Source organism: Rhinichthys klamathensis, unplaced genomic scaffold (assembly GCF_029890125.1).
Source record: "Rhinichthys klamathensis goyatoka isolate OS25496 unplaced genomic scaffold, OSU_Roscu_1.1 h1tg000350l_1, whole genome shotgun sequence".
Classification (NCBI taxonomy): domain Eukaryota; kingdom Metazoa; phylum Chordata; class Actinopteri; order Cypriniformes; family Leuciscidae; genus Rhinichthys; species Rhinichthys klamathensis.
In genome coordinates this window covers 1,694,730-1,716,839 of record NW_026606862.1, presented here as the reverse complement: position 1 = coordinate 1,716,839, position 22,110 = coordinate 1,694,730, and the positions used below count along the sequence as shown (strand labels likewise).

Genomic DNA, 22,110 nt, shown 5'->3' with positions numbered 1-22,110 from the left:
CTACCTGGTTTCTACTGCTACAAAGCTTAATGCTAATCGGTGAAGTATCCCTTTAACTTGAGTTTGAAAAAAAAAAATCCAAGAATTGACATCTAATTAAAGAATTTTCTATTTTATTATATAGCTTCTCTCAAGTGTTTTCACAAAAAAAAAATATCTGCACAGATTTTGCAATGATAGCTGAACAAGTAGAGGTTGTAAGGACATAAGTGCGGCTTTATTTTAAAGCAATGTGTAAGAAAACAAGAAAACAGGTTTTTTTGGGGAAAAAAACAAGGTTTTACCAATTTGCATACAGGACAAGACTTAACAAGAACTAAAGACACAGGAGGGTGTATGTACACTAGGAGCAATGATTGCAACAAAACAAACAAAAAACAATAAAAAAGGAGGGAACTTTGAGCCAAGAACAAGAAAAGCAAAATAAAGTAAATGCATAAGACCAATTCAATAGAGAAGATCAAGATAAACAAAACCTGACAAAAATAATTGCATTGTTAAAGATGTGAGGTGATAGCCATCTTCAAATGGTGCTGTTCTGTCGGGCCGGAATATAGTCCCCTCGTTTCTGTGGCTTTTGGCACAAATGATATGCGAAAACGCACACCACTAATATAAAACAGGAGGATGTAGCAGCTACCACCAACCACAATGACTCTGAGTCTACAGAGAGTGAGAGAGAGAGAGAGAGAGAGAGAGAGAGAGAGAGAGAGAGAGAGAGAGAGAGAGAGAGAGAGAGAGAGAGAGAGAGAGAGAGAGAGAGAGAGAGAGAAAAATTTAAACATCTAAATAGTGTAAAATAAAATATTAGATTTACCATTTACAGGTTCTTTAATTTCTCTTTAACTTCACCTTTAATGTATAAAACTGTTAAAGGTGAACTTAGTCCAAATTTTTTGTTCAAATTGTGGTGACATATGGCAGTCAGCTAGATTAGCAGCATTAATGGAGCCTCAAGCATTTACCGTTTACACTAGTAACATTAATAGTCAAAAGAACATAGTCATTCTATGCGTGCCTGTCTATCAACATGAGAGCGCCACCCTCAGGCTGAATAACGCTTTAGACCTCTGCCAAAATTGTGCCTGCATGTGTTCAGCGATTATAATATAAAGCTTAAAAAATCTTTATCATAACTTAGCGCTAAAACAAAGAATCTGCCCTACCTAAATTTACAGTCAGGAGCCACTACTACAGTTTATAATTTCAGTTTTTAAATAAATAAATGTTTATTTTTGAAACATGTACATATATAATATTACTATACGTCTTTATTCTTTATTTCTTTCAAGAACAGGCCCAAACATCATAAAATTACAACAGCATGACCAAAAATCTTGAATTAAGAAAAATCCAATACATACAGTAGCAAATCTCAAATGCTTGATTCCTTGCATCATTGCAAAATGTAAAATATATTATCGCCTGGCTCTAATCTGCTAAATGTGACTATAAGAAATAATGATAGCATTATGATTTCAAAGTCAAGTCTAGTCACCTTTATATATATATATATATATATATATATATATATATATACACACACTCACCTAAAGGATTATTAGGAACACCATACTAATACTGTGTTTGACCCCCTTTCGCCTTCAGAACTGCCTTAATTCTATGTGGCATTGATTCAACAAGGTGCTGAAACCATTCTTTAGAAATGTTGGCCCATATTGATAGGATAGCATCTTGCAGTTGATGGAGATTTGTGGGATGCACATCCAGGGCACGAAGCTCCCGTTCCACCACATCCCAAAGATGCTCTATTGGGTTGAGATCTGGTGACTGTGGGGGCCATTTTAGTACAGTGAACTCATTGTCATGTTCAAGAAACCAATTTGAAATGATTCGAGCTTTGTGACATGGTGCATTATCCTGCTGGAAGTAGTCATCAGAGGATGGGTACATGGTGGCCATAAAGGGATGGACATGGTCAGAAACAATGCTCAGGTAGGCCGTGGCATTTAAACGATGCCCAATTGACACTAAGGGGCCTAAAGTGTGCCAAGAAAACATTATGTAAGTTGTGTGTAGTGTTAATGTTACCTGGTTTTGAGTGTGTGATTACCTTCTGCCCATAATCCTTGTACCTGTTTGGATTTGATTTATTAGTAAATGTTTGAATTGGAACCTTTTGACTCTGCCTCTCCTTCAACCTGCACCACACCCGTAACAGAAGAATGGACGGTTACAGCAGTATTATGGGCATTTTCCTCTACCCTCAAGATCCCACCGACCTACTCCTCAGCCTCACCCAGAATCACCGTCCGATCGAGACCTACATTCCTCCACCTCGCCCATCAGGTGTCCTGGAAAGAGGGAGCCCTCAAGCACTCATTCTGGATAGGTCTGGACGATCCACTCTTTAGGTAATTTCCAGCTACTGCCACCACGTGTTCCTTGAGGGAATATTTCGAAAATATCCTGTGGGTGAGTGGATTGTCCTACACCGTTGAAGTAATCCCAGATCTCCCTTCTGTTCCTGTCTCCCCACTGTGTCCAGTGAGGAATGAGTGCTTGAGGGCTTTCCTCTACCCTCAAGATCCCACCGACCTACTCCTCAGCCTCACCCAGAATCACCGTCCGATCGAGACCTACATTCCTCCACCTCGCCCATCAGGTGTCCTGGAAAGAGGGAGCCCTCAAGCACTCATTCTGGATAGGTCTGGACGATCCACTCTTTAGGTAATTTCCAGCTACTGCCACCACGTGTTCCTTGAGGGAATATATCGAAAATATCCTGTGGGTGAGTGGATTGTCCTACACCGTTGAAGTAATCCCAGATCTCCCTTCTGTTCCTGTCTCCCCACTGTGTCCAGTGACCGCCGCCCTTCCCGAGTCTCGTTCCGCCGAGACCATCCGTCCCGGGTCTCGTTCTGCCGAGACCGTCATGCCTGAGCCTATGCATCACGTCATGCCCGCCGTGCCTGTAGGAATTTTGGTGGAGCTTAAAGAGGAAGACTGGCTTATAGAATGGGGCACAGAGCCTTCTTCACCGCTGGTTCCGTCCAGCCCAGAGCCTTCTTCACCGCTGGTCCCGTCCAGCCCAGAGCCTTCACCGCTGTTCCCGTCCAGCACAGAGCCTTCGCCGCTGGTCCCGTCCAGCCCAAAGCCTTCACCGCTGGTCCCGTCCAGCCCAAAGCCTTCGCCGCTGGTCCCGTCCACCATAGAGCCTTCACCGCTGGTCCCGTCCAGCCCAAAGCCTTCGCCGCTGGTCCCGTCCAGCCCAGAGCCTTCACCGCTGGTCCCGTCCAGCCCGAGCCTTCACCGCTGGTCCCGTCCAGCACAGAGCCTTCTCCGCTGGTCCCGTCCAGCCCAAAGCCTTCACCGCTGGTCCCGTCCACCATAGAGCCTTCACCGCTGGTCCCGTCCAGCCCAGAGCCTTCGCCGCGGGTCCCGTCCAGCCCAGAGCCTTCGCCGCTGGTCCCGTCCAGCCCAGAGCCTTCGCCGCTGGTCCCGTCCAGCCCAAAGCCTTCACCGCTAGTCCCGTCCAGCCCAGAGCCTTCACCGCTGGTCCCGTCCACCATAGAGCCTTCACCGCTGGTCCCGTCCAGCCCAGAGCCTTCACCGCTGGTCCCGTCCAGCACAGAGCCTTCGCCGCTGGTCCCGTCCAGCCCAGAGCCTTCACCGCTGGTCCCGTCCAGCCCGAGCCTTCACCGCTGGTCCCGTCCAGCACAGAGCCTTCTCCGCTGGTCCCGTCCAGCCCAAAGCCTTCACCGCTGGTCCCGTCCACCATAGAGCCTTCGCCGCTGGTCCCGTCCAGCCCCGAGCCTTCTCCGCTGGTCCAGGCCAGCCCCGAGCCTTCACCGCTGGTCCCGTCCAGCCCAAAGCCTTCACCGCTGGTCCCGTCCAGCACAGAGCCTTCACCGCTGGTCCCGTCCAGCCCCGAGCCTTCACCGCTGGTCCCGTCCAGCCCGAGCCTTCTCCGCTGGTCCCGTCCAGCACAGAGCCTTCACCGCTGGTCCCGTCCAGCCCGAGCCTTCTCCGCTGGTCCCGTCCAGCCCAGAGCCTTCACCGCTGGTCCCGTCCAGTCCGGATCCTTCAGCGCTGGTCCCGCCCAGCCCGGAGCCTGTCCCGGTCCCTGAGCACTTCCCTGAGCCTGTCACTCCCCCCAAGAAATTTTTTTGGGGGGGGGATTTAGGTCCCCGGCCATTGGGGCCAGGCCTGACTCCCACGGTAAGGCATGGCCACCCGAAGGGGCGTCTCCGCCATGGCCACCCGCAAGGTCACGCCTTTTTGGGATGGGGCATAATATTACATGTGTGTCGTGTGTTTTCCCCCTGCTTAGTGTTTTTGGTTCAGTTTTCCCGCTCCTCGTTAGTGTTTAGTTACAGCACCTGTGTCTTGTCTTCTTCAGTTCATTCACCTGCGTTCAGTCTATTACCTGATTATGTTCCTTTGTTCAGCCATGCATTTATTCCCTGTGTTCTCCCTCAGTCCTGGTCTATTCTCGTTTATGTAAGGTGTGTGTAGTGTTAATGTTACCTGGTTTTGAGTGTGTGATTACCTTCTGCCCATCATCCCTGTACCTGTTTGGATTTGATTTATTAGTAAATGTTTGAATTGGAACCTTTTGACTCTGCCTCTCCTTCAACCTGCACCACACCCGTAACATATACTGTATACTGCATTATATTTACCACCAGTTTATTTCTCTAACGAACTAACAAGCTATGAACACGGAATTACTTTCCTGTGAAAAATGTAATGTTAGGTGACCTGTTGTTCACAAACTGTTTTACTGACATATTTCTGCCAGTGCAAGAAGGATGTAGCGATGAAATGTTCTGTCCTGTTCATATCCTGATGTTCATTTAAGTTTATTGTGGGCTATACTTTGTAGTAAAGAGAGTTGATCGGTTCACGTGTCGCCTGAACTGAGGTGATCTGTCACACCAAATTAAAGACCATCAAAACGACATTTCTTTCAGTATTGAGATTTTGTTTTTGTCAAAACTAACATAAAATACAAAATAATTGTAATGTTTAGTGATCATGTTTAGTTACTGTATTTTTTTTAAAACTCACTAAAGGCTGGAATACACTGCACAACTTTTAAAATGTGAACAGATTTTAAAACACTAGGCCTTAAAATAACTATCTTGGGGATTTGTGACTTGATATTGAGATTGTTCAAATGAAGATCATGGCGCACGAGAAACGTTTCTCGTGAGCATGTGAAAGTCTGTATTTTTTATTATTTTTTTGCAAAGGTCCCTTTAGGGGCTCTGTACATATGAGTGTAGATACATTTCAAACAAGCAGTTTTAAAAAAAGAAGCATGCAACTGACCAAAGGGTACTCACCTTCTAGTTGAATTTGAGCGACAACTTCCTGTTTCTGGTCTTGGTTTTGACATATGCACTTCAACTCTGTCCCATTGTCCTCTGGCTGAAGCTCAAGGATAACCAGCTGCACCTCAAGATGGTTTCCTGTGATACTGAAAACACATAATCTCTGTGTGATGCTAAATTCAGTGTAGTAGTGAGAATTTAATGAAAGTTTCTGTTGAACTAACTTCCATCTTTTTGTCCAATGTATTCCGGTGTGACACTATAATAAATCATATATACTGTTTTTCACATTTAGCTGCTAGGACTTACAACAGGTTCTCCCCACTCAGCAACACACCTGCTGTGAAGCCTGTTGGAGATCCCTAAATATAATTTTAAAGAGGTGTGTGAAATGATTAATTATATCAAACACTCTGTGATGGACTGCCCATCTCTCCAGGGTCTTCCTCACTCCACCATCCTGGCGACCCAACAGAGGACAAACGATTTGGAGAACGGATGGATGGATGGATATCAGACACTATAATCTCGTGGTGACTAGATGGATAGTAGACTACCGGTGTGTTGCAATACTTGAGACCGAGTCTAAATGCTAAGTGACCATGACAAGACCATGAAAATATGGTGTTGATCTCACCGTGGTCATGCTGTTTTTAGACTCAGACTCTTTGATCCACTCTGTACTATTGTGTCTCTGGACTGGAGGAAACTGTGTGTGCGCTGCGGAGATTTGCATGTCACTGACGTGAAACAGGTCTTCATTCATCCCAAAGGAAAGCATATTCACACTGTCTGAATCACTCAGATACTTTAGTGTCTCTGTCTAGACTCAGACTCAACATGCCCAGGTCTCGGTCTTGTGTTGGACTCAATTGAACTGGGGTCAATTAAAACACTGGACTTCTGACACTGCATGGCTAGTTGTCTCAGTGGTGTCCACAGAACAGTGTAGGTTTAATAGTTTTTGGGGTAGACCTGACCTGAAAGAGACTGTACCACCATGTTATCATAACATGCCTGCTTCATGAACTTCCAAACACAAAGCATCCGTTAATTCATTTAGAAAACCCAAAACTTTTGTTGTTAACCTAGAAAATTACCCATTTTGCGAAGTTTAGGCTGCTAAACATCAGATCACTCTCATTGAAAACCAGCTATCCATTATCCACAGTACTTGTCCTGTAGGGTCATGGGCCAGTACATCTCAGAGATGACAAACACTGACATTCTGACTGACGGCTAAGCAGAGAGGTTTAGATAAAGGGATTTTGAGTGATTAATAATCAATATCTAACCTGATGAAAAATATTTATCTGCAACACCATTGTGAACTTTTGTACAGATACATTTGGCCATTAACGTTTAAATGCATCATAAACATGAGGAGAGATTCACATGAAAGACAGACTACTGGCACATCAATGTGCTGCTTGTGTAAATTAGTGTAAATTAAATGAACTGAAATGTGAAATGTATATATGGGGGCGCTATCTGTGATGAGATGATTGACAGGACTGTTGTCTGTTAACGACACAATTATGATGTGGTACACAGCAATACTGCAGTAAAAATTCACAAGGAATTTCAAATCAACAAAGTTTTTGCATTGTCTAGTTGCTCAGTAAAGTCACCATCCACAGATGTAAAGAGATACTCTCTTGGTTATTAGCATAATAATAGGAACGTTTACACTAAAATGAAAACTCAGACACTATTTAGTCACCCTGGTGTTGGTCTGAAGCCGTATGACTTTTGTTTTTTGGAACACAAATGGAGAAATAAAAATAAAGTCCTGCTTGTGCTTGTTGGTATGATGGGAGTAAATGGTGACCACCTTTGAGTTTTAAAAAGGATGCAATATCTCAAATAATTAGCAAGTGTTTCTATTTAAAAGCATCTGCTAAATGAATAAATGTACATTTAAAATTTGAAACTTTCTAAATATGTTATAATATAAATATTAACAAGTAACAAGCCTCCAAATGTGCAAAACAAACAAAAATAAATAAATATTGAATAATACTGAATTAAATTCAATATTATCTTGTTGCGGTTGATGTTTCAGACTTCTTTTGTCTCATTTAACTGTCAACAGTAATACATTACCACTGAAATGTGATAATATATTTAAACATGTAAATTATATTAAGGAACTGACAAACTAAAAAAACATCCCGGGTTACGTATGTAACCCTAGTTCCCTGAAGGAAGGATGGAGATGTGGAAGTATGCGTCCTTCAGATCTATCATGACAAACCAGTCCTCGGACCTGATTTGTGACACGATTTGCTTTAGCGTAAGCATCTTGAATTTGAGCTTGGCTACAGCACGATTTAATAGGCGCAGATCTAGACGCAACCCCCCATCCTTCTTTGGAACGATGAAATATCGGCTGTAATAACCTGACTCCTTGCTGGGCGGAGGAACCCGTTCTATAGCCTCCTTTTGAAGAAGCGTTTTCACCTCTTGTTCCATTACCAGAGCCTGCTCGGGGCCCACCACGGTGGGCAGGACCCCATTGAATCGAGGAGGAGGAGATCTGAACTGAATGGCATAACCCCTTTCTATCGAATGCAGAACCCACTGAGATATTTTTGGAAGGCTTTTCCACTCTGCCAGAAAATCTACTAAGGGTACCAGCCTCTCGAAGCTGGCCTCTGGAATATTTTGAGCAGCAGACACAGCGCCCTGTAACGGCACACCGGCAGGGAACAACTGGTCTGACTGCTCTAAACCCCTCCTTAGAGGGGGCGAGCTCCCTCGGGAAAGCGCTCGCTGGGCCCGTCTGCGCCCCGACACAAAGGCGGGGTTGGCAGAAGGGACCCCTGAGGGCACCGTGAGAGAGCGGGCACCGTCTGAAGCGGTGAACACCTCCCTCTCACGGTGGGGACCACCCTCAGCATCCTGACACCAGTGGCGTCAGGACTTCTTCTTAGACGAAGCCTTCTTAGCCATAATGACTGTCCTCAGATCAGTCTTACCACTAGAAGGCTTCGCCTGAGACTGTCGCGTCTGTTCCCACTGTTTAGAAGGGGGGGCACGAGACGCGTCACTCTGCCTTTTGTTGCCCTATGTGAGGAGCTTGTCGACGGCTTGGTCTGCCCTCGCCTAGCAGACCCTGGGACATGAATTTTAAGTGGGAGGAATTTTTGAAAAGCTGCAGCTTGTTTCTTTTCTTCCTGAAATTTATATATGACCTTGTTTACCGCATCACCAAATAAACCAGACGGAGAAAGTGGAGCATCCAAAAGAAAAGCTTTCTCTTTATCCTTCAAATCAGAAAGATTGAGCCACAAGTGTCTCTCTGCGGCCACCAGGTCGGGAAGAAAAGGAAGGCAACGCCGTGGAGGCTGAACGCGGGAAGGCAAAAATCGTTCGTCAAGCTTGCTTTTAGAAACATATTCCTGCCTAACAGCTGGCCACTCAATGCTTAGTTTTGAAACAGCACGAGTGAGCACCTCCATAAGCTCCTCATGTTCAGGGGAATGAGGTGACGAGTCCTCAACATCCCCTGTCTCAATACTGACAACATCCAGCTCCTCAGAGCTGGATAGCTGCAGTATTGGTGCCTCAGCCTGGGGGGAAGAAATCGCAATGCGTGCTTCCACACTCGGAACTGAGGCACTGGAACTGGCAGGTAAAGGCTGAGATAAGGCAGAGCCCGTCTCAAACCCCGCTGACAGATCCATTTGCAATCCCCACGACAGGCGCCGCCGCTCTGCCTCGGGGAGCGCGAACCGAACCACTCTCCTCGAAGAGTGATCGCGGGAGCGGAGCGTTCTTATCGGAAAACGCTCGCAATGCTCACAATCAGCCCCCTCGAGAGCTGACTGGGCATGCTGCACTCCCAAACAAGCAACACACAGATTGTGTGTATCCCCACCCGTAAGATAACGAGTACAGGGGGGAACACACTTTCTATATTGCTGCTCGCTCGTCATAATAATATATGTGAATATAAATAGTTTTTTAAGTGAAAAACTCCTGCCTAGCAATCACTAAGAACAGACAAAAACACAGGGACAGATTCACACACAGAGCGCTTGCTGAAGACAACAGAAGCTGTCGCCATTGTGTTCATGGGTGTGCTTTATAGTTTTCTGGTCGATGACGTCACTCGTGACGTTCCATCTCGCCGTTGGGCTGATTCCATACTTGCTTCACGACGCACAACGCAGGAGGCGTTCCTGCAGCGTTTCACGCAGCTCGACGTTCCTGAAAGGGAACTATAATCATTCATTTGACTATACTAAGGGCCATCACTAGAGGAGGAAACCGGGTGAAAATGACCTGAGCTTAAGATCCCCTTCAATTATTATTCCGATTATCTGCATAGAGAGCTGTGTAGAGGCTCTGGCATAGGTCTGATGTGCAAGTATAAATCAGTCTCAAGCTTTATCTCTGGGTTAGCAGTTCTCCCCCTGTCTGCCACTGACCCCTGCCTGCCCATGGACACAATTCTGCCTGGCCAAACTTCGCTCATGTGCTCTGGACTGTTTGCTGTTGTCTACATTTGTATTTGTCCTTTTTTTCCCAATAAACTGAATTTTTCCTCTCACACTGTGCTTGAGTTCTAGTCCATTCCTGACACAATTTCCAAGTGGATCACTGTAGGGATCAATGGTACCTTTTTTCTGTCTGAAATGCACGTCCACCCAGGTAAGAGTTTTCAGCTGGCTGACCATTAATCAGCCATGTCACATCTGTGGACTGAGCGGCCTGGTTTCCAATGGACACCATGCAGTGGATCACCAAACGTGAGCCTGAAAGATAACAGTACAATTGAAGGTTGGTGTGTAGCTGTCTGAGAATCACTATATAACAGTAACTAATGTTGGGAAGGTTTTAACAAGGTTTTAGAATGAATGATTCATCAAATTGTAATGATTTTAAAATATTACATTTCTTTCTGGAGAAGGTTTGAGTGTTTTATGCAATTAGCTACTAAACGTACGCTCCCTCATTTAGAATAATCCAGATTTGTCAACAATTGAACTCGTGTACATAAATTGCTATTTAGAAATCTTGTGAGAAATCTTGTAGAAAGCCACATCAGAGTCTGAGCAGACGTATACATTTTTCTTTGTGGCAGAGAGTCGGATTACTGCAGCTCCAACACAGGTGAGCACAGTGATGCTCGGGACCAACGATAGCTCCAACACAGGTGAGCACAGTGATGTTCAGGACCAAGGATATCTCCAACACAGGTGAGTACAATGATGTTCAGGACCAAGGATATCTCCAACACAGGTGAGCACAGTGATGCTCAGGACCAAGGATATCTCCAACACAGGTGAGCACAGTGATGCTCAGGACCAACGATATCTCCAACACAGGTGAGCACAGTGATGTTCAGGACCAACGATATCTCCAACACAGGTGAGCACAGTGATGCTCAGGACCAAGGATATCTCCAACACAGGTGAGTACAATGATGTTCAGGACCAAGGATATCTCCAACACAGGTGAGCACAGTGATGCTCAGGACCAAGGATATCTCCAACACAGGTGAGCACAGTGATGCTCAGGACCAACGATATCTCCAACACAGGTGAGCACAGTGATGTTCAGGACCAAGGATATCTCCAACACAGGTGAGCACAGTGATGTTCAGGACCAAGGATATCTCCAACACAGGTGAGCACAGTGATATTCAGGACCAAGGATAGCTCCAACACAGGTGAGCACAGTGATGTTCAGGACCAACGATAGCTCCAACACAGGTGAGCACAGTGATGCTCAGGACCAACGATATCTCCAACACAGGTGAGCACAGTGATGCTCAGGACCAACGATAGCGCCAACACAGGTGAGCACAGTGATGCTCAGGACCAAGGATATATCCAACACAGGTGAGCACAGTGATGCTCAGGACCAACGATATCTCCAACACAGGTGAGCACAGTGATGCTCAGGACCAAAGATATCTCCAACACAGGTGAGGACAGTGATGCTCAGGACCAACGATATCTCCAACACAGGTGAGCACAGTGATGTTCAGGACCAACGATAGCGCCAACACAGGTGAGCAGAGTGATGCTCAGGACCAACGATAGCGCCAACACAGGTTAGCACAGTGATGCTCAGGACCAACGATATCTCCAACACAAGTGAGCACAGTGATGCTCAGGACCAATGATATCTCCAACACAGGTGAGCACAGTGATGTTCAGGACCAACGATAGCGCCAACACAGGTGAGCAGAGTGATGCTCAGGACCAACGATAGCGCCAACACAGGTGAGCACAGTGATGCTCAGGACCAACGATATCTCCAACACAGGTGAGCACAGTGATGCTCAGGACCAAGGATATCTCCAACACAGGTGAGCACAGTGATGTTCAGGACCAACGATATCTCCAACACAGGTGAGCACAGTGATGCTCAGGACCAACGATATCTCCAACACAGGTGAGCACAGTGATGCTCAGGACCAACGATATCTCCAACACAGGTGAGCACAGTGATGCTCAGGACCAACGATAGCTCCAACACAGGTGAGCACAGTGATGTTCAGGACCAACGATATCTCCAACACTGGTGAGCACAGTGATGTTCAGGACCAACGATATCTTCAACACAGGTGAGCACAGTGATGTTCAGGACCAAGGATATCTCCAACACAGGTGAGCACAGTGATGCTCAGGACCAACGATATCTCCAACACAGGTGAGCACAGTGATGCTCAGGACCAAGGATAGCGCCAACACAGGTGAGCACAGTGATTTTCAGGACCAACAATGGCGCCAACACAGGTGAGCACAGTGATGCTCAGGACCAACGATATCTCCAACACAGGTGAGCACAGTGATGCTCAGGACCAACGATATCTCCAACACAGGTGAGCACATTTATGCTCAGGACCAACTATATCTCCAATACAGGTGAGCACAGTGATGCTCAGGACCAAGGATAGCGCCAACACAGGTGAGCACAGTGATTTTCAGGACCAACAATGGCGCCAACACAGGTGAGCACAGTGATGCTCAGGACCAACGATAGCTCCAACACAGGTGAGCACAGTGATGTTCAGGACCAACGATATCTCCAACACAGGTGAGCACAGTGATGCTCAGGACCAACGATAGCTCCAACACAGGTGAGCACAGTGATGTTCAGGACCAACGATATCTCCAACACAGGTGAGCACAGTGATGCTCAGGACCAACGATAGCTCCAACACAGGTGAGCACAGTGATGTTCAGGACCAACGATATCTCCAACACAGGTGAGCACAGTGATGTTCAGGACCAAGAATAGCTCCAAGCTTCATTTCCTATTAACCCTCTGGGCACGCCAATCAGTGTATATATACACTCACCGGCCACTTTATTAGGTACACCTGTCCAACTGCTCGTTAACACTTAATTTCTAAGCAGCCAATCACATGGCGGCAACTCAGTGCATTTAGGCATGTAGACATGGTCAAGACAATCTCCTGCAGTTCAAACCAAGCATCAGTATGGGGAAGAAAGTTGATTTGAGTGACTTTGAACGTGGCATGATTGTTGGTGCCAGAAGGGCTGGTCTGAGTATTTCAGAAACTGCTAATCTACTGGGATTTTCACGCACAACCATCTCTAGGGTTTACAGAGAATGGTCCGAAAAAGAAAAAAACATCCAGTGAGCGGCAGTTCTGTGGGCGGAAATGCCTTGTTGATGCCAGAGGTCAGAGGAGAATGGCCAGACTGGTTCGAGCTGATAGAAGGGCAACAGTGACTGAAATAACCACTCGTTACAACCGAGGTATGCAGCAAAGCATTTGTGAAGCCACAACACGCACAACCTTGAGGCGGATGGGCTACAACAGCAGAAGACTCCACCGGGTACCACTCATCTCCACTACAAATAGGAAAAAGAGGCTACAATTTGCAAGAGCTCACCAAAATTGAACAGTTGAAGACTGGAAAAATGTTGCCTGGTCTGATGAGTCTCGATTTCTGTTGAGACATTCAGATGTTAGAGTCAGAATTTGGCGTAAACAGAATGAGAACATGGAACCATCATGCCTTGTTACCACTGTGCAGGCTGGTGGTGGTGGTGTAATGGTGTGGGGGATGTTTTCCTGGCACACTTTAGGCCCCTTAGTGCCAATTGGGCATCGTTTAAATGCCACGGCCTACCTGAGCATTGTTTCTGACCATGTCCATCCCTTTATGGCCACCATGTACCCATCCTCTGATGGCTACTTCCACCATGTCACAAAGCTCTAATCATTTCAAATTGGTTTCTTGAACATGACAATGAGTTCACTGTACTAAAATGGCCTCCACAGTCACCAGATCTCAACCCAATAGAGCATCTTTGGGATGTGGTGGAACGGGAGATTCGCATCATGGATGTGCAGCCGACAAATCTGCGGCAACTGTGTGATGCCATCATGTCAATATGGACCAAACTCCCTGAGGAATGCTTCCAGCACCTTGTTGAATCTATGCCACGAAGAATTGAGGCAGTTCTGAAGGCAAAAGGGGGTCCAACCCGTTACTAGCATGGGGTACCTAATAAAGTGGCCGGTGAGTGTATATATGGGGATGATTAGGAGGCCATGATGGACAGAGGCCACTGGGCAAATTTGGCCAGGATGCCGGGGTTACACCCCTACTCTTTCGAAAGACATCCTGGGAGTCAGGATGAGTCAGGACCTCGGTTTAACGTCTCATCTGAAGGACGGTGCTCTTTGACAGTATAGTGTCCCCGCCACTATACTGGGGCGTTAGGACCCACACAGACCACAGGGTGAGCGCCCCCTGCTGGCCTCACTAACACCTCTTCCAGCAGCAACCTGGTTTTCTCAGGAGGTCTCCCATCCAGGTACTGACCAGGCTCACCCCTGCTTAGCATCAGTGGGCAACCAGTCTTGGGCTACAGGGTGATATGGCTGCAGGCTCAAGTCTATGTCAGTCTATGCGTGTGTGTGTGTGTGTGTGTGTGTATATTGTCCTTGCATTCTTTCTTGTGTGACACACCTGAATGAAAGGCTCATTAATATGCGGGATCTTTGTCTTCTCAACCACCTAATTATTCACAATGGGGTTGGGCCGTTCACACCCATTCGCATATTGCCTTGGCTAACAAAAAATGTTTTTCACAATTTAAAAGAATCTATTGTGTTATGTGAATGATTAGGCAGGATGATTTTCAGATCATTTTGAAGCAAAAACTGTAGGCCACAACTTCCATTAGTCAAAAGTCTTGTGGACACATATTTAGTATGTGTTTTGTGGCTTTATTTCAGAAACATTAATTTTTAGTTTTTTCAATAACCATGCATAAACAATATTCTCTCAAAAATACAAACATGTACATACATGTTGCTCACATATTATGGTAGCCCTGTTTGTGCTAAATAGAGTGTAATTTCACCTGTGCCATTAATATGTTTATAAGCAACTGAAAAAAGCACAAATGTCAGGGCATGTCAAAACATCTCAAGGACCCCAAAAACACCTTGGTCCCCAGAGGGTTAAGTACAGAACATTTTATTAGAATTATGCAGTACTGTCATACTATATTATGGACAGTGTCATGCAATGTGTGACCTGAATATAAATTCTCTAAACATCTGACAATAAACACATAAATCAATATTGTTAGCTGTGTGGACTCACCCAAATGACTTTCAATGAAGGATCCATTTACAGGAAAGATAATATAAGGGAATGAATAACTTGATGCTGTGTGAAAACATTGTTAAATTAATAACAATTAAATAAATAATAAATGAATTAGATTAAGTAGAATCAAATTGTTACATCGGTATGTTGGTGAAATACTGATCATTTAAAAAAAATCTCTTATACTTGCATGTGAAAGCACTGAGATTGTTAGAGGTGACCGCTTCTGGTGCAAAACTTTCAGATTCTGGAGCTAAAAAAATGTAAGACAGAGTGATAATTTGCTTTACCGTCTGACAGGTTTAGAAAGAAAGAAAAGTAACATGCTGGTCATAAAACAGTGGTAGTGGCACAACCATCCGTATGACAAAGGGAATTTATTTACCGGACACATGAACTCTCCAGGTCCTGCTCACATTGTATTGGGTATTGTTGAAAATCACATTTAGCCTACAGGTGTAGAAGCCCTCATCTTTCACAGAGATGTTCATGATGGACAGAATTATGCCTCTCTCGATCGTATACTGTCCTCTGCCAACAGGAAGAGCTGTGCTCTGAAAATCAGTCACTGTCACTTAATCACTTAATAAGTCACTTAATCAATTGATAATTGAGGAATACAGCCATTTTTGTCATTTCAGTTAGTTAGTTTTCCACAATGACCTACCTTGTACCACATAGGATTTTCTTTCCATTTGAAATATTTCAAGTGGGGACAAATGATTTTTGTATCTTCTCCTGCATGTGCATTGTAGGTCATTACCATGTTTGGCTCCTCTGCCTCATAAATCGTTATGGAAATACTCCCGGTGAGACAGAATGTGTCACTCCTAAGTGAAAATTGCATTACTAACTATATTTAGACTAACAAAAACAAATTAAAATTAAAACTGTAATAAAAAAAAGTTGATTGCAAACCCATTCAATAACGTACAGCACATCTGCCGATTGTGCTGGAGTTTCTGCTGGATTTAGTGCTTAAATCATAGTGTTTTCATATTACTACATTTAATTTTTATTTCAAATCCAGTTTGGGCACTTTCTAAAAAAGGTCAACTCAAACCTTTTATTTAATGATTAAAGCCTTCCCTCCTAGAGTAACTTCCATACTAGATTGATTTTGAACTTTCAAGTTTCTATTCAAATACATTCCTGGAGGGTTTAGTTCCAATCCTCATTAAACACACCTGTCTGTAATCAAGTCCTATTTTGAGGAAGACCTCGATTAGCGGGTTCTGTGCTTAATCAGGGTTGGAACTAAATTCTGCGGGCCATGGACCGCCAGAAATGGTACTAAAGGTATTAGTACTAATACTAATGGTATTAGTCTATATTTAAAATATTAAATTCATTTAGCATGTTTTTAGCATGTTATCTACATAAATCACATCAAACCTTTTAAGAAAATAAATTGCTCTTATAAATAAAGCGCAAGAGTGGTGTGAACTACATCAGACTGACAGTTAGAGTTAGGGAATGCTGGACTCATATTCCAAAATCAAAAGGTAAAAAAAAGTTATTGCCATTAAGATTTTAGACATTGTGACATTGTTTTTTATGAAAACTATTAACATTTATATTTAGCCTTTAGTAAAATTAAATATGATATATGTATCATTTAAATGATAAAGCATGTTTGTAAAGTACTATTGCAAGTAAACATTATGGTAATATTGTGTTGCACTGTAATTCATATAGAATTTAAATGAGAATTGAAGAATTGAAAGAAAGTGCACAGCTAAGCTCTGACCTGAAGACGTAGCTGTATGTTCCCGAGTCTGACGGGTGAGATGGCAGGAGCAGGACTCGACGGCCTCTCTGCTTCACCCGATCACGGCAGCTCTTCAGACTGCTCTGGTTCCTCAGGTTAGTGTGATCAACCTGGAATGTTGAGCTGTGGTCCAGTCGCAAATCCCTGTAATGAATCGCATCTTCAAGAAATGGGAATCTGATGATAACCGCCTCGCCTTGTACTTGATAATCCGGGATCTCTGGACCCACAACCACACAACTACCTGAACCAATCACAAGAAGTTATTAAACAACATACAATAGTACTGTTATAGTAATTATGCAAGCATAGTATCAACATCACAATTAGGATATTCAATACTAGCGTATTCAGATGTCTGAGTTTACCAGGGACCTGGATTCACAAGGTCCCAATATCCGGAAAGTTCTCTAAAACAGTGTTTCTACATATTGGTCCTGGGGACAACCGCTCTGGGCATTTATTTAACACAACTGATTGAGACCATCAGCTAATTAGGTGAGATGAACTGAATCAGATGTGTCAGATTAGACAGACATACACACTGTACAGAGTGGTGGGTCCCCAGGACCAGGATTGAAAACCACTGCTCTAAGAAATGTAAATATTTTGCCGTTCACAGTGGCAGCGAATTGCAGGAACAAAGTGAGCATGTTCATTTTCAGTTAGGTGCTGGCGACTTCCGGCGAAGAACAGCTGAGAACAGTTATACAAATGAGCAGTGACTTTGCAACAAATAACAAGGGGAGTGAAGTAGAGCACACAAGATTCATCTCCGGTAATATACTGTGTTTCAGCAAGAGTGCCCAAGACTGGTCGCCCACTGAAGCTAAGCAGGGCTGAGGCTGGTCAGTGTCTGGATGGGTAAACTGTATTCTGCTGGAAGAGGTGTTAGGGAGGCCAGCAGGGGGCGCTCACCCTGTGGTCTGTGTGGGTCCTAACGCCCCAGTAAAGTGACGGGGACACTATACTGTCAAAGAGCACCGTCCTTCAGATGAGACGTTAAACCGAGGTCCTGACTCTCTGTGGTCATTAAAGATCCTGTGGCACTTCTCGTAAAGAGCCGGTGGACTCTTGTTTTCAGTCAGTACTGTTTCCCTTGGTTAGTTTGTTACTCATTAGTTTCAGCTGTGCACTAATCAATCATCTCATTATCCTCTCACTATTTAAGTTAATTTCTGTTTGTGTATCTTTGTCTGGCCTTGTCTCTTCTGCGGTTGTGTTGGATTACTCTTATCTTCGTGTGGGTCAAAAATCAGTCAATTCCAAAGATTGCAGTCCAAGGAATCAAGTTCTCAGATGAGCTTCATCCAATTCAACAGCAGTTGTAATATTCAACTGATTTGCTATCCCAAAAAGCTAATCCAAACATCAATTTTTCACACAGGTGGAGATATTTGCTGTGCAACCCCACTCGTCCCTGCTAAGCACATACAATTATGGTATCATATAGCATAAAAGATTGTCAGATATTTTGCTACTATACTATAGAAACTTTACTGTTATTTGACTAATTTGGTTTATTAGTATATATATATATATACACATTAGGGCTAACAATAGATCTTTTTTTAATCACAATTAATCTCCCCTTATCATAAAATTAAGCATACACCAATTGTCTTGTTAATAATGTGAGTGTACTGAAAAGGGTTACACTTTATTTTAAGGTGTCCTTGTTACAGTGTAATTATATATTTAAGTACTGAGTAATATTAAGCAACTACATGTACTTACTATAGGGTTAGGGTAGGATTAGGATTTGGACATCATGTAATTATGCATAATTTACTACGGTAAGTACATGTAACATATGTAACAAGGACACAGTAAAATAAAGTGTTACCCTGAAAAGTGTCGGCCCATAAATACAATGTGCGATCAGTGTGTCGAGAGCGCACATACACAGTTTGATTGCGCATCAATATAAGAATATAATTTACTAATAATAAGTACTAACGCATCGCTACATTTATATAGTGCTTTTCTCAGCACTCAAGCGCTTTACATATGGAAGAGGGAATCTCCTCAACCACCACCAGTGTGCAACTCCACCTGATGATGCGACGGCAGCCATAGTGCGCCAGAACACACACACACACACACACACACACACACACACACACACACACACACACACACACACACACACACACACACACACACACACACACACACACACACACACACACACACACACACACACACACACACCAGCTTACTGGTGGAGAGGACACAGAGCTATGAAGACAATCAGATGATTAGGAGGCCATGATGGACAGAGGCCACTGGGCGAATGTGGCCAGGACACCGGGGTTACACCCCTACTCTTTCGAAAGACATCCTGGGATTTTTAATGACCACAGAGAGTCAGGACCTCGGTTTAACGTCTCATCTGAAGGACGGTGCTCTTTGACAGTATAGTGTCCCCGTCACTTTACTGGGGCGTTAGGACCCACACAGACCCCAGGGTGAGCGCCCCCTGCTGGCCTCACTAACACCTCTTCCAGCAGTTTTCTCAGGAGTCTCCCATCCAGGTACTGACCAGGCTCATCCCTGCTTAGCTTCAGTGGGGACCAGTCTTGGGCTACAGGGTGATATGGCTGCTGACCATATATATGACATTACTGTACGTCACTGCAATCGTCTTTACCTTGATTTCAATCCTTATCCATCAAAACTTTACTAGCAAGACACTAGTTTGCTTTATTCAGCCGAGAAGCACAGTTGACGTATCATCTGGCCATAGAGCGGTGTTCCGTTAAGTCTGTATTTCACACAGAGCGATGTGTGAAACAATCACAGAATATGACAGAGATTGTGTTTTACAGTGATCACACACACTGGAATTTGTAATTCACTGAAAACTGGCCACAAGTCACTGTTCCCTTTGCCATCGCTGATGTAATCAGCCTGGGTGTCTTTACATTAGCGCTGTTGTTTTGGATTGATTCTTTGAATGAATTCACTCACTGGATCATTGGACTTAAAACTTTCCCAGAGTTTAGTGGTTTAAAATGATCTGATCGCAAACAGAGAAGCTAAATCGGGTTAAAGGGTTTGAAGATATAAATCTCTGATAAACTCCTGACATCTAAGATCATCTGACTGTGTGACGGAAATTACGTTAATGGTGCAATTTCACTTGCTTCTGTAATTTATTTGCGTTCAATTATTTTAATGCGTTAAAGGGATAGTTCACCCAAAAACTGAAATTCTGTCTTCATTTACACAAATGGCCAAATTTAACACAAAAGAAGATATTTTGAAGAATTTGATACCAGACAGTTAACAGCAGCCATTGACTTCCAAAGTGGGAAAAAAACTATGTTTGATTACCGACATCCTTCGAAATATCTTCTTTTGTGTTCAGCAGAAGAAAGAAACTTATACAAGATTGGAAGAACTTGAGGGTGAGTAAATGATGACAGAATTTTCATTTTTGGGTGGAGTATCCATTTAAGGATTTTACATTAATTGCATGCGTTAGTGCGTTAATATCAACAGCCCTAATATATATATATCAGTGGCGTGTGGTGGTCTTTGGAAATGAGGCAAAGTCCTCATTTTATATATAAATCAATTGTAAATTCATGTCCCAGTTACACTTAATGTTGTCACATCTTCCTGGTTAAATAAACATTACATAAAAAAGAGAAACCAAATACAATTTTATTTTGTATTTTTACATTAACTATGTAATTAATGTTCTATTCATTAAAACCGATTATAAATCTCATCAAGTTAGTGCTTTTATGCATTTTTACATTTATTCCAAAATAATAACTAAAGGCACAATTTAACAATTAAAACAAAATATTTATTCTTTTTTAATAGTCAACTTATTTTCATCAGTTATCAAGCTCGGTAAACACTGTCACAGACATGGAGAGGCACCTTTAATTTCACCAAGCAGATCGCTCACTAAAAGCCCTCACAGTCATCATGTTTTTCAGTCCATTTCAAGTTTGATTTTGATATGACAAAGCGGTGATATCCAAATGGCTGAGTTGTTTATTTACTTTTTAATTAGTCCTCCCATTAACGGCATCATTTTGCTCATTCAGACGATTCACGCACGAAAAGGCAGGATTTATCGCACGAACCAATCATATCCAACCATAACCAACTATATCCAATCATAGCACGATAGAGGCGTTGCCTCCTCTCACGTGACTTTCCCCCATTCATTCTCAATTCCCCCCCGCTGAGCCCAGCGCACGCTTTAGGTTTCTGTTGAAAGTCTATGGGCTCGCAGACTCCCACCCCACCTCTACCTGCGGGTGTCGCTGTTGGACAGGTTTCATGTTTACTTTTTTAATGTCACATTTTCTAACATTTTCTCATCCAATTTTTTTAGGCACTGAATCCCTTGGAAAACACCCTTGATATATTTATACATACATATATTCTATGGTGTTGCATAAACTCATATTTACCTTTCAGAGCCAGTGCAGAGTTAAGGATTAATCTCATGGAAAGTATGACAATGCACATGCCAAAATCAAAGAGACGCTATCAGGAAAGATCATACATCAGAATACACAACATATGAATACAAAAAGACATACATGAAAAAACTGTTTAAAAACATACCAACATTAAACACATTCATTAACATGAACACATATTGATCTACAGAATCTAAATAGAATGTGTATCTTTGAACTCAACAGATCTCTGCATTTTTTTATGTTGTCCCACAATAATATGTTATAAACATGTTACTAATCAAGTATCCATCCATTCCCATTTTCTATGCTAGAATGAAAACATTCAATAATGAATTTCGGCTCTCACCTGCCTATGGATGATCATGATGATGATGATGATGATGATTAAATGTGAAGAGCTTAGCTAACAGAAGAAGAGGAAAGAGGGATACGCAGCTGACAGTTGTCTGTTTCTGTTTTATGGACAGGTTATGGGGGAAACCCTAATCCGTACAGACGGAGCTTCCTCGTCAAGAAGAGGAAATTCCACATTTCCAAATCAGAGAGCCGATGAAACTCACCTCTCCACAGAAGACAACGATGAAGACAAAGACCGACCGACATGTGTTTGCTGGCGATGACACAGTAAAGAGTTTTAAAAAGCATAAACAGGCACATATTGTTGTGACACATGACAAATTGTATGAAACCAAACATACAAAACAGACAAAGCTGTTGGACAGATAATGCATTGTGTATTTTACCATATAGTAGGCTTGATTTATAAATAGTACACTAAACATTTAAATCTCGGGTGATTAGATCACAACAAGTAAAGCTGTTATCATGTTTATGTGTACTTCGTGCGCTCTGTCTGATGCAATCGTGATGTTCTTAAACAAATGCCAGTGTTTGTACATTTTGGGGAAAAAGAGGAAACTGATGAAATATTTGCAGTTCCCCTACAGATATCTATTATATGTAAATGT

The 22,110-nt window shown here is 43.4% G+C and overlaps 1 protein-coding gene across 1 annotated transcript; it reads right to left on the bottom strand.

The window, feature by feature from the left end:
- Positions 1-364: 364 nt before the first annotated feature.
- LOC130068964 (interleukin-1 receptor type 2) lies at positions 365-21,542 on the bottom strand. Its single transcript, XM_056232620.1, has 10 exons — positions 21,489-21,542; positions 21,128-21,203; positions 16,668-16,932; positions 15,585-15,747; positions 15,303-15,471; positions 15,108-15,170; positions 14,912-14,977; positions 9,928-10,063; positions 5,313-5,446; positions 365-663 (listed from the first exon to the last, which is right to left on the bottom strand). The coding sequence occupies exons 1-10, from the start codon at positions 21,504-21,506 to the stop codon at positions 524-526; spliced, it is 1,230 nt and encodes a 409-aa protein (XP_056088595.1). The 5' UTR covers positions 21,507-21,542; the 3' UTR covers positions 365-523.
- Between the last annotated feature and the right edge of the window lie 568 nt (positions 21,543-22,110).

Excerpts from the sequence above, each read along its gene's own strand:
- LOC130068964 (XM_056232620.1), bottom strand. Across the intron at positions 16,933-21,127 it reads CTCTGCACTGGCTCTGAAAG|GTAGTTGTGTGGTTGTGGGT; the intron begins GTAAATATGAGT and ends TGATTGGTTCAG. Across the intron at positions 10,064-14,911 it reads CTTCATTGAAAGTCATTTGG|GCTCACGTTTGGTGATCCAC; the intron begins GTGAGTCCACAC and ends GTTATCTTTCAG.